Raw genomic sequence first — 14045 nt, 5'->3', positions numbered from 1 at the left:
TTTCATAATTTAGAGAAAACATAATTAACATGCGTGAAAAAAAATATAATTAGATTTAATTATAATTTTAATTCTCTATTTTATACAATTTAATCAGTTTTGATTTCATTCTCACATTTTTTATTAATTGATGACATATTTTTCTTTTGTAATATATATCACATAGATTTTTATTTTTAAAGTTTCACACATATTTTTGGTTCCTTTTCACATATTTGCATTGAAAATTAACAATGTACCTGATTAAATAATGTCACAATTTAATATTTAAAGTCCTACAAATGTGCCTATAATGACATGTCAAACTTAGTGGTGTTAATCCTAAATATTAAAACAAATTTGTATTTGTCTTATTTTTAAAAAATTAATGTGTTTTACATAAATATATATATTTCTAAATATATTATCTATTGTAATAAATAAATGGTTGAAAATCATAGTTTTTTAAAAAAATTAATCTATTTTGATTTTATGATTCTAAAACATCAATCATAACATATCTCTAAAAAATATAAACAAAATATCCAAAATCTTATTACAAATTTGTTAACAAAAAACCAAATATTTTATAATAGTGTCTACATAAGGATAATCATAACATAATTTTTCTATTGGTAGACTAAATAGTAATAAATATTAAAAACGCACACACAAAATCATGAGCACGATGATTTAAACCTCCTAAATGGTGTCCATTTAGCATTATCAACTCCTGCCAATTTAGTTAGAATCTACTACAACAATAAAATAAGTTTTATAAGCCAAACAATCTTAAAATTTTGATCACCAAATTAAATTAAAAAATTAGGTTATATATCAACTTAGAAAAATCAAGTTATATGAAATCAAATTCCAAAATAAGTTTAAATAAATATTGTATTTAAAAATTGACATAAATGTAAAACTTTTGGATTTAAACAAAAGATTAACCAAATATTTAAAAAATATATAATTTATGAATCATATATTTTCAAATATTTTAGCATAATAAATGATTGACATTCAGATTCTCTGTGACCTTAGTTATATATATATATATATATATATATATATATATATATATATATATATATATATATATATATATATATATATATATATATATAATATATATATATATATATATATATATATATCAAAATAGTTATAATATTTTTATTGCACTTTCCAAATATTTAAAATTAAAAAACTAATGAAAAAAACATTCATCGATAATAAATCAAAAATAAAAATTATTTCTTTATTTTAAATCACACTTCATACTAATATGATAAATAAAACAAAAAATTATAATAGTGTTTCAAAAATAAAAAGTAAAAAATAAAATAAAACTCAAACCTTTCAATCAAACCTGAAGATTGCTCTGGTTTCTCTTGTTGGTAAAAACGAAAAATATATTCTACTCAATATCTTTATATTTTGAAAATTTTAATAATTATTCTAAAAATATATTCGATATAGAAACTATACACTTAATTTATAATTTATAATATATAATTGATAATTATAAAAAATAATATTTTAGATTCTATAATATATTATAAGTAATTTGCAAAAACAAATTTAATAGAAAATATTCTCTAATTATATTCTCCACTAAATTAGAATGAATTAAAATCTCAATATACTAATCAAATTTTAGTTTAAATGCAAATCATATATTTGATATTAGGAATATCTCACACTAAAGGGATCACTCACAAAAAAATATATAAATAGACCATACAATGTGCATAAACTCATATACCAACAACACAAGACACTCTTCAAGTTGTTCCTATTTTCTCCAAATCGAAACATCATTCACCCCAGATATGGAAGACTCCATTCAAATCAAGATTGAAGATGAAGTTGTTCCTATTCAAGTTGATGTAAAGGAAGAGATGGTTGAGATAGAAAAAGATGTGGAGAGTAAATCAGTAGAGAAAGAGATCATTGAATGTATGGAAGAGAAGAAACATAATGATGAAGATAAAGAGTGGGATGATGAAGAGAAAAATGATATAAGTAAGAGCAATGATGTTAATAAGCTGAAACGAAAGATTGAAAAAGTGAATGGAAAAATAAAAGCACTTTTGAAAAAGAAGACAAATATAGAAAAGCAGATTAAAGAGATTAAAGAAGTTGAAGATGGAGACCGTGAAATTAATTTTAATACTTTGATGCTTTCATCTGCTATTCTTTCATTCCTCACATTTATTTTAATTAAAAGAGAGAATGAGATTATAATTTATAATGAGTAGTTCTATATTCAATTGTAAGCTTATGTGCATATGCAATAATTCGATTCTACAACAATAGTTAGAAAAATCTTCCTTCAATTAAATTCTTGTCTAAATTATTATATTAGTTCTCCAAAAGTTAGCTCTTTTTATTATATTTCAAAGTATCTTTATATTATATTCCAAAGTATTTCAACGTATTTACTAATAAATTAATTTTACATAAGTTAAGATGTTATACATAAGTTGCTCATAAATCTGTATGAACCTGAATTCTTTGTTCTCGAGGAGAAAAAACTTTAAGGAGGGGGATATAAATAGTAAATACTTTCACCAAAAGGTCAACCATAGGAAAAGCACCAACAAGATAAAGGCCATAACTAACAAGGATGGGGGAAACTATCTATAATTCGATGGATATTCAACAGATATTCATGGGCCATTTTAAAACTCAATTTACATCTAACAATAACAAAACTGCTAACAACACCAACCTGGGAATCAGAAATAGGATAAATGAAATCATGTTCTCTTATCTTGACAACCCCTACACCCAAGATGAAGACTACATGGCTATGAAACAAATGAATCCTGATAGCGTTCCTGGTCCATATGGGATCCTTGCAAACTTTCATCAAACTTTTTGGGACATTGGATTGGACATCTATAATTTTGTTCTCAACATCCTTAATTAGGAGAAGGACCCTAAAGAGATCAATAAGACTCGTATATGTCTTATTCCTAATACTAAATTCCCCAAAAACTCTTATGGAATTTAAACCCATAACTCTTTTTAATGTCATGATGAAATTGGTCACTAAAGTTATTTCTAACATGATAAAGAAAGTCCTCTCGCATAATATCAGTGACAACCAGAGTTATTTCATGGAAAAAACACTCTTTACAGACAATACTATAGTGGCCTATGGGATCTTCAATCATATTAAGACTAATAAGAATAAGAAGAAATGATATGTTGGCATTAAGATGGACACAAAGAAATCCTATGATAGGCTTGAATGAATATTTATCCAAAAAACTATTAAGTGAGAATATGGATACAAAAAGGTCTAGAAGGGGGTTGAATAAACCATTTTCTCTTAAGACAATTTCAAAAATATTTCAGATCTTAAAAACAAAATCATAGATTTTAAAAATTGTGGAAGCAAAACATAATAACAAGATAGTTTGGAAATATCTCAATAAATTAAACCAAGTGAAATAATACAAGATATTACTAAGGTCTTGATTGGTTCAAATGCAAGTCAATCCCAAAATAACTAAAGTTGCTTTAAACAAAGCAATTTAAAAACTCTTCATATAGATGTTCTATCAAATCATAATTGAATTAATGATACTTATATATGATTGATGCACCACAAAGCTAAGCTTATACACGAAATATATATAAGTAAAGTCTATCTTATATGGCATATAATTAATGCGATTATGCAATAGCAATATTAATTGATGCTAGTAAAATAAAGGAGTTAAGGGAAGAAGAAAAGAAACACAAATATATATAGTGGTTTGGAGTTCGTCCATAATTTGTCTACTCCACTCTTTAATGGTGTTAATTAATCACTAGAAAATAATCACGAACTTCTACTATTTTGATAAGTTTGATACAAGCATTTTGGTTACAACGAACTATCACATGATAATTCCAAATGTTGATGCAGACACTCAAACTGCTAACAAAAACAAGATCCCTCAAGATCCTAATCCAATAACCTTGTTGTCTATAATAAGCTGCTCCAAGTATTTATGTGTGGTGATCCCCCTAATCCCACTGATTTCTTGTCTGGGAGATTGTCATTAACTGAGCGTATATTGAACAACTTCCAACTTTGTCTACGGGCAATCTTTCTCCAACGCCACCAAAGAAGGAAAAATTCCAAATCCGCCTTACGGGACGTTGATACTTGACCTCTCCAAAGTCTTCCTTGGAGTATATTGAAAAACTCAATTCTTGCTCAATAACAAAGAAAACCAACTTGCACTCAGGAAACAATATACACACCTGTTACAAATAATAGACTTCACACATAAAAAATTAGATACCCTAATGTACCATTAGTCTCCTTTAATCACTCAATCTTTAGAGATGAAGGTTCTCAATAATTGAATAGACTAATGATGTAGATGACGGATTTTTTCCAGAATACTCCACAAACTAATCTAAAAACATGTGGTGTTAGTCAAGGGATTAGATGAATGTGAATGAAGAACACACACACAAGTTCTCTCAAATTTTTGGGCAAATGAGTCTTATTTCCTAGTTGTTATCATTTCCCCCATGAATTTCCTTCAGATGCCATGAAAGCAAATTCCCAATTCGTCGACCCCCACATCATTACACTTTGGTTCCTATCCACGACTTTCATTTTTGTTTCTTGAAGGCATATGACATTTGGTTTCTGATTCATAAGTAATTTGTTAACTTCCTTTTTTAGATAACCCCCATAATCCCCTTATATTATAGCTAATCAATTTCATGATGATGATATGTTTATGAGTGCCAATTCTGGATCACCGATTTTAGAAGCGGTCTCTCCCTCTCCCATCTTCTAATTTTCATTTTTTGGTGCCTACTCCTAATGATAATTCATGTAGCAGTTAGGCTTCCTCTCCCTTGTGGATTATTCAATAATATTTCCCTAAATCTCATACCCATCTTGAAATTTGTTTTGCATCCCCATGTAAGAAATCCAACTACTATTTTCCAAGTCGTTGTTAGGTAAAATTAAGCTCAAGCAGTCTTTTACCTAGATATTAGATTGATTTTGTTGGGTACATGTGCATTTGGTAGTCACGTTCTTCCCTTTCTTCTATGCTTTCCTCTTTTCCTTCGTGATTTCTCGCCTTTGTCTTCTTCTTTCTTTGTAAGAAAATGACTGCTCAATCACCTCTCCTGTCGTAAGTTGTTTCTCTTCTATCCTTGATTCTTCATTTTCATTGTCATTATTCTGATTACTATCTTGTGTCCTTTTTACTTCAATGATCTGATCTTGCTGCTTAATGAAAGAAGAATCCTCCACGATATTAAACACGTGTCTGTTTCCATTTTTTGTATTTGCCACGTTGTGACTGTTACCAACATGGACGTTATTCACGTTTTTATTGATAATTTCCTTTGTGGTATTAATTTTGGGAATTTCTTAATCCAACCTATATATTACTTAGGCATCACGTGAAAATCCGAAAATTACCCTCAGATTCCGCAAATGCATGTCTAGACGCACCTCATACAACACAACTTATTTATTTTTGAGTCACATCGCATTTTAATGACTTAAATTATTTCGAAAATGCATTTCCTAAAATACATTTTTGGAACTCATAAAAACACTAGTACCAATAGTTCTTATGTCTGGGATTGGTTTTTGGGAAATATAATTTATTATATCATGCTCTAGCTTTTCATATGCATCCACTAGTACACAATACACTTTATACAAGTTCTTAAACATATCTAAGACATGTTTCCTTTAAAATGTATATTGATTAAAAGGATGTATAATACCTGGGATTTTATTATATTTAAGGACTACAAAAGGCAATTCAACATCAATATAAGGTTCTGCATCAGTAGGGAAAGGTATCAATTTATAGATATAATTATAGTAAACTGAGAAAACAACAATGGAATTAGTCCATGATAATACAAAAGGAATGTTATGTTGGAAAGCTACATAACAAGCCCATAGGAAAAAGTAGTTGTGTATGATACATGAGATTGGTTTGTTTTAATCAACATGATCTTGTTTGCAGCTCACGTGGTTATTGCCAACTGAATTAACATGACGTTATTTGCAGTTCACATGGTTTTACAAATAAAAAATAGTTCACAAACCCATGACACACTCTCTTAACTACAAGTTTATGTGAGTTCCAAATATGTATTTTCGGAGACATTTCAGAAATGTATTTCCGGAATAATTTAAGTCATTAAAATCTGGTGTGGCTAAAAAACGAATGTGTTGTGTTGCATGAGGTGCGTTTGGAGATGCATCTTCAAAATCTGAGGGACATTTTCGGATTTTCACGTGGTGCCTAAGTAATATATAGGTTACATTAAGAAATTTCCATTAATTTTTTTTTGTTACCCACTTCTTTGGCTATTGGGCTTAATCGTAGGTGATGTATTGATGTTTTCCTGACCCACTTCCTTTTGAATCGCCCCCATGTTTATTACGTCTGAGTTTTTTAAATTATTGTCTTCCATTGATTGATCCCCATTTCCCACTAACACATTATCACCTTCACATGCAGGTTCATGCACTTTGTCTCCTTCTATAATTGTTGGTTCTACATTCGTTTTACTTTTTCCTTCTCTTGTGTTTTCTAGTTCCATTTTATCTATCAAATCCGCATTTCCATTAGGCTCTTGCCCTTATACATTAAAATACTTTGGCCTTTCAAAGAATTCATTAATATGTCATAATTATCTTCTAACTTATGCAGGTTCTCTTCATCTTCCTCTGATGTCGTTGACGGAGGGATAAAAGACTCATAAGAACTTGTTAAAGCATTACCTCCTTCACTATTTGAATCTACTACTTAACTTCTGAAGTCGAATAACTCCCCTGTTAATCTTATAATAAAATCTAGTTTGTTAACCTTTACTCTTATCACCTTGTTGATGAATTCTAACATGGATGTTCTTACAAACAACCGAGACACATCTAATCTTTGCATACTTTCTGTCACTGGATATATTTCTATTAATGTCCCAAAAGTTGGTACTAAGGATGTGAACACATTCTTTCTCCAAACATGTATTGGGACCCTAAGCACTCGAACGCACGCGTATCATTTTCCCCCTAAGGCTCTTGGTTCCAATTTTCTCAATATTCTGAACCATTGTTGAAACAAACTTTCAGACTCCTTCACCAACTCGTTCAGATCTTCATCATCGTCGACCTTTAAAAATACTTTGTCTCTCCCCAAAGGAATTACATCAAAGGAATTACCTTTATTGATGTAGTTCTTTCATCAACCATAAGATCATGTGACATATGTATGTGATTGACATTTCGAACAAACCCGGTGAAACCTTTTTTTGCCCAAGTCATCTCTTCATCGTTCACTGTTATCACTATTCTAGCTTCCTGCTTTACTTCTTCCTTTTGTTTTCCTTCTTTTACTTTTGGTATCCATATCCTTATATGAGTATTACTTTGATTTTCTCTTTTGTTCATTGTTGCTTCTGCGTATGATTTACCTTCTCTTCTAAATTGATCTGCCCCTGAACTGATCCTCGGCAATGTTGCTGTTTAGTTTTGGACTTCGCTTCATTCTACTTAATGAGATAAGGAATGCTCGATTTCCTAATGGGCCTCGAAAACTTGGAAATGTTAGCCCAAATCTTATTTAGAGATCATTTAATAAAAATATCGGCAAAAGCCACGCACACAACACGGGAGCAAGTAAAACAGGCACCGTCTAGATGGTTTGTTTGGTAGATTAGATTGGTCCCAACCCAACCGACATCACTTTTGTCATTGAAATCAAAACCACTTCTTCAACTTTTCGTTGCTACGCGTAAATCGGAGGGTGGCTGCCACGTCACAATATCTTATATCCTACACTCCAAAATCCTATAAATACACCACATACCAATTTCTACACAAATTCATACCAACACATTTCTCAACCTCTTCATTACTTTCTTCAAACCCAAAAATCAATCAATCACTACAGGTACTATTCATTAAAGATTTTTTAGGTTTAAGCAAAATTCAAGGTGTATAATTGATTTTTCACATGTTTGAATCTTTGTTTATGGTCTCAGATCTGTTTTTTCTTTAACAAGTTTCTCTCATATGTGATAATTATATTATTGTATTATTATTACATGCATACATTTACACATCAAAATTGGATAAACTAGAGTACAGAATCAAACTTATTCTGGAAATTCATTTGTTAGATATTCTAGTTTTAAACGGTTCAGTTCAACTGGATAACTGGTTTTAACTAGTTTTTGCTTACATTGGTACAGATATGGAAGACTCCATTCAAATCAAGGTTGAGGATAAAACACCGGTTGATGTAAAGGAAGAGAAGGTTGAGATAGAAAAGGATTTGGAGAGTACAAAATGTAAGGGAGAGAAGAAACATAATGATGAAGGTGGGGATGATGAGAAGAAAAAGAAAAAGAAGGATAAAACTGATGCAGAGGGGAAGGAGAAGAAGAAAAAGGGAAAAGATGAGAAAACTGATGTAGAGAAGGTTAAGGATAAAGAAGATGGTGATGGAAATAAGGATAAGGAGAAAAAGAAAAAGGAAAAGAAGGGAAAAGAAGATGGAGACAAGGATGGTGAAGAAAAGAAGGAGAAGAATGAAGAGGGTGAGGAGGGTGATGGAGATAAGAAAAAGAAGAATAAGGACAAGAAAGAGAAAAAGAAGGATAAAAATGAGAAAGAAGAGGGTGAAGTATCTATAAGGGATATTGATATAGAAGAAGATGACAAGAAAGAAGTTAAAGAGAAGAAGAAAAAAGATAAGGGAGAGAAGGAGAAGAAGAAAAAAGTTTCTGGAAAGGAAAAGACCAATGATGTTGGCGCGCTGAAACAAAAGCTTGAAAAATTGAATGGAAAAATAGAAGCACTCTTGGAAAAGAAGGCAGATATAGAGAGGCAGATTAAAGAAGCTGAAAATGGAGGTCATGGAATTAACGTGAAGGACAAGGGAGAGATATAGTATGAAATTCAGAATATCATATACTACCATGGAGGGTCATATACTGTAATCATATACTATCATGCATTACATTTGCACTTGGTGAGAGGTTTTGTTTTGTGTAATAAACCTGTTTTCTTCTACTGATATGCCATTGGTTTCTCTTAATAATTAACATTATTTATTATGATTTTAACACTTCAAAACACAACTTTATTGTCATGCCATTTTGGAAAAACAAAGGCTACTTTACTTGATATCTCAAAATTCAAGCTTATAATTTCACTTTCCATACTCTACCTAAGAGATTTCTTCAAGGAAACAAGAAATATGTACAAGTCAGATTTTCAGTAGTCATGTATCAATTCACACAACACTACCCTCTAGCCATTTACATATGTCCCAATGACAATGTTTCCACCATTGATCTCAAATGATCTTTATACATCAATATTGTGACCTAATGTTGTTGGTGGATGAAACATCTCCTGTTGTATATTCACAACACCATCAAAGAACTGCACAGGCATCGCAGAAACATCATGTTTCCCCAAACCATCGCCACCACACTGAACTTCAGCATCTCTTTGAAATATCAAGATAGATGTTTTAGAAGCAGAGTTCAAATCAGACAAAGTATCCCCAAGAGGACCCAAAACAGGCTCATCCAAAACAGGATCAACTGTTTGTGCCAATGACATCTTCCTCCCATGTCCTCTCCCGATAATATACAAATCAAATCCTTTATTCCCTATCCTATTTAAAAGCCTAACAGTTTCCTTCTCGTTTTTCACCATTTTCTCCAGATACCTCACAGTTGGTGTATCCATTGTTTGATGTGCAAAAGCTTTTAAATATTCTCTGTCCACTTCATCAAACCCATCTTCAGGATTGTCCCAAACAAGCCTAACCACTGTTAACTGAACCTCCATGTTCCTGCTCATTCTCCAAGCATAAGAAAGTGCTTCACGGTCATCAACACCACCAATGTAGAACATTGCTATTCTCTTCTCTTTAGAACGATTCTCATCACCGCCGAAACCACGGTCGACAAAAACAGCTAAACAACACGGTGCATCTTTTATTAGATTCTCCAACACTATTTTCTTCTCATCTCTGTTTGCATGGTCTCTGTTGATTATGTTAGTGGCTCTAGCGGTGGCGGTGCCAGCGCCTAATCCGTCGTAGGTCGGTTGTCTGTAGAGAGTGGTTACAATGAGGTTTACATGTCTGCGGGTGCACAGGTTTATGATATCTTTGTGCATGGAGCTATATTGGGAGACAACTCTGAGTTTGTCAGCAAAGATGGCTTGACTGAGGTTGTCGAAGCTACCAAGGTTGTCCCCATTGTCTTGCTTTAAGCTTTCTACCTTGCTTGAATTTGAGCGAAATGATGGCTTCCTAGCATCTTTTATGATTAGTGATGAAGTTGGTCGGTTTGTCATCTTGATCAACTCCACTGCCAACACCTGAATTTGAAATTATATTTAAATCTTGTATCATTCACGTGAATGTCACATCACAAATACAAATTTAACAAAGAAATTCAAACAAATTGTATCTATCATGTAGATATTTTTGAATATATGTTAGAAAGTAATATCACAGCATAACACTGATAAAATATGATTTCATTCTATGCATAAAACTTTTCTGTAGCATTAGAAGAGTTGCTAAATAGTACAAACTCCGTACCATTAAAAAAATTATACGAAAACTATTGGAAAGAACATCCTCATACCTGAATAGGGGACCTAACGGACGGACTTGATGCTTTGAGAAGGTCGATGATAGCATCGGCATCGTGTTTTGAGTGGACACAAGCCAACACTCTAAGTGATGAGTCTGGTCGCGTGCCTTGCATAGTCTTCCTTTGACTTCCCAGAACCTTGCCTGTATTAAGGCTTTTTGTGATCATAGCTAATACAGGACCAGAAATAGCTGTCATTAACCAACATGCCAACAACATCACCACAAATGGTTGGCTCTCCAATTCCTACATAACAAGTATATATATATGCATATACACTTATATTAACGGCTAAAATTTGGAAGTTTCACAAGGTAATAAAGAATGAGATGAAAATGTGTATTAAGCTGTAGTTTGGTAGCATTTTAATGTCTTAATGTGCTAATCAACCTTAAATCTTTAACATATAATTAGTGTATAGAGTATATGTTAATGTTGTTAGGAAACTTACTAGTCTATCCATGGCGGTGTATAAAATGATTAATGGCATTGTTCCTTTAGTATTCATGAGAAGTGCCAGGGTTAACCCTTCCATGTGTGGCATCTGATATATCCAAGAAACTGCAAACACGGACACCAATTTTACCAAGAAAGCCAACACAATAACAACAACAACTGTTATCCAATGTGTATCCAAAACCAAATCTTGAAGATTGGTTCTCTCCCCAATAATGAGAAAAAACAGAGGCATCATGAACACGGACACAAAATCAAAAACCTTATCTTGAACAGCATTGTTAAGCGAACCCTTCGGGATAATAACTCCTAAAAAGAAAGCACCTGTGACCGAATGTGCACCTAACCCATCAAAGACTAATCCAATAAACAAAACCACGTGAAGAAGAAACACAACTTCTGTCTCAACAAACTCGCGATCACCATTTCCAAATTTTTTAACAAGCCATTTAGCTAGAGGATGAATCACATAAAAACACACCAACACAAGTACGAGGATGACAAATAGTGACAACAAGGAAGCATAATACAATTGTGTTAGAACCAGCAAAAGTAGTGTCCAAGAGAACAAGTCATTAATCAACGAAGAAGTTAACGTCAATTGTCCATTCTCTGTCAGCAAAAGCTTCAAATCTGAAAGGATTTTAGCAACCTCAGGAAACTCACTGCTACAAGAAAGTATTAGCCCCCAAAATATTGCACCTCTCATGTTTTTATCACTATCTAAACGCGACAACGATTTGCGACCCATATCGGTTATAAGAAGGTAGTATAAACCAATACCAACTGGTAAAGAGAAGACTAAGCCAGCAAGTGCAACAACAATTGCTTTCTTATTATAGTAAAATCTTGTAATTGGTTTCAAGTCGAGTTCCAAGCCAAGCAAGAACGCATAGTAAACAAGTGTTAATGCTCCCATTGTCTCTAATGGTAACATATTGTTGTAAGGGAATATGCTGTCGAAGAAATATTTCCATTTTCCCAAAGCTGATGGACCAAATAAAAAACCAGTCTAGCAAAACATCCACAAAAGTTGTTAGTTGACACATTTTTACAAACAGAAAATGTATAAAGATCTATAGAACACACGACAACATTGATCAAATGTTAATGTACTTACAAAAATGTTGGGAACAATACGAGGTACATTGCATGATTCAGCGAGGAAGACGAGAGCGCGATTGAGTGCACTTGTAAGAGCAAATTGAAGAACAAATGCAGGTAGTATTTGTTCTAAAGCATTATCAATCCAAAGCGAGGAACTGTGTGATGTAATCTTATTGAAACAAACCTGGGTTGTTTGGTCGGTGTTTGTGATAATGGAATATGTAACGTTTGAGGAACTCATTAATTCCAATTCGATTCAATTATTTAATTTAGATATGCAAATTGCATAACCTTTGTATGTGATGATGCAAAACTGCAACTGCAATTTGAGAAATTATTTGAAATCACACCCATGAAAGAAATAACTTTTTTTTTAATTCTATTCACAAGGAGAATTATCAAAGGTTGAACAAAAAGGGGTTTTGAAAAACATAAGAAAAGACAAGATGTGTAAAGAAACCCCAAGGGGTGCAGTGCAGGCATGTTCCAGGTCAATGTTGTAGCATGGTGGTTAAGATACGGTTTTGTTTTCTTAATTTTAGAGAAATCATATTTGTGTTCTTATTCTAATTAAGGTTTACATCTATATCCTCTCCTATTAACATATCATGGGTCAATGCTTCTTTTGTTTTTAAATGTATTTGCTATGAATCAGAAATAATAAATATATTATTCTTTTAGACTCCCATTCATACAACCAAGAGGAGGGGATGAATCTATAAGAGAACAATATATAATCACAAAACAATATTTTGGTCTAGTTTTTTTACTTCTAATTTTAAGTTAACCATTTGTATTGATTCCTTTACATACTTTTAATTTTATTTATTTCATTGTATTGTTTGATTAATAGGATAAAAAGGAGTGAAATTTCTTTATATACTTTATTATTTTTAATGTGTAACTGAGTTTTAATGGTGAATTCATAATTTTGAAATAGTTTATTTGAGTATCAATCGAATTTTTAAGTTTTTAGTTTAAATAAAGTCTCTTACCTACAACATAAAAAGATATAGTTACCATCATTTAAAAAAAAATTAAATAATTACCACCCTCCCTAAATTTTATTTATTTATGCTGTTGTCTCCATGTTAGATTTTCTATTGTGTTTAATAAATCAATTAAATTCTTTAATACTCATGAATTTAAATTGAGTATTAATACATTTAATACAGATTGTTTTAAAATTTTAATTTATTTTAAAATAAACTTATAAAAAAGTGATGTCACATAAAATTATATTATTTAATTAGTTTGAAGTACCTTTACCCAATTAAATTCAAAAATATCATATTGTTCACTATAAAATTATAGAATTGATTTTCTATTGTGTTTAATAGATTATTCTTCCCTTCTATTTCACGATTTTTCAAAGCGATTGCATTTATGCACATTCATAAACCGATCAAAGTAGCTTATCAAGAGAAAAGAAAAATGTAAAAAAAGTAAAACAAGAAACATTTTCTATGTTTGTATTTTGTTTATATTTTTAACTATAAAAACTTTATATATATATATATATATATATATATATATATATATATATATATATATATATATATATATATATATATATATATATATCATTTTTATATTTTACACGCGATAGCATAATAAAATAAACGGATAGACAGATACGAGAGAAAAAAATTAAACATATATTTTATGCCGTTAGAGAGATATTAAAATCAAAATGAGATGAAAATAAATATTTCATACTACATTCCAATTTAACTTAACAAATAAATTATCAAAAAACGGTATTTTATAAATAAAAAAATTGTATATGAGAGTGCATGTCACATAGTTTATTATATAAATAG

General features: G+C 31.1%; 2 protein-coding genes across 2 annotated transcripts; one reads left to right on the top strand and one right to left on the bottom strand.

The window, feature by feature from the left end:
* Nucleotides 1-7748: 7748 nt before the first annotated feature.
* Nucleotides 7749-9058, top strand: LOC127126629 (protein PXR1). Its single transcript, XM_051055587.1, has 2 exons — nucleotides 7749-7928; nucleotides 8230-9058. The coding sequence occupies exon 2, from the start codon at nucleotides 8232-8234 to the stop codon at nucleotides 8928-8930; it is 699 nt and encodes a 232-aa protein (XP_050911544.1). The 5' UTR covers nucleotides 7749-7928; nucleotides 8230-8231; the 3' UTR covers nucleotides 8931-9058.
* Nucleotides 9059-9176: 118 nt separating this feature from the next.
* On the bottom strand, nucleotides 9177-12903 carry LOC127126630 (cation/H(+) antiporter 15). The gene is made up of 4 exons (XM_051055589.1): nucleotides 12236-12903; nucleotides 11111-12127; nucleotides 10651-10905; nucleotides 9177-10378 (listed from the first exon to the last, which is right to left on the bottom strand). The coding sequence occupies exons 1-4, from the start codon at nucleotides 12461-12463 to the stop codon at nucleotides 9350-9352; spliced, it is 2529 nt and encodes an 842-aa protein (XP_050911546.1). The 5' UTR covers nucleotides 12464-12903; the 3' UTR covers nucleotides 9177-9349.
* Nucleotides 12904-14045: the final 1142 nt, after the last annotated feature.

The sequence above is a fragment of the Lathyrus oleraceus genome, chromosome 3 (genome assembly GCF_024323335.1).
Source record: "Lathyrus oleraceus cultivar Zhongwan6 chromosome 3, CAAS_Psat_ZW6_1.0, whole genome shotgun sequence".
In the NCBI taxonomy this organism is placed as follows: domain Eukaryota; kingdom Viridiplantae; phylum Streptophyta; class Magnoliopsida; order Fabales; family Fabaceae; genus Lathyrus; species Lathyrus oleraceus.
The sequence above is the reverse complement of the archived record's forward strand: the minus strand, read 5'-3'. Positions and strand labels throughout refer to the sequence as shown.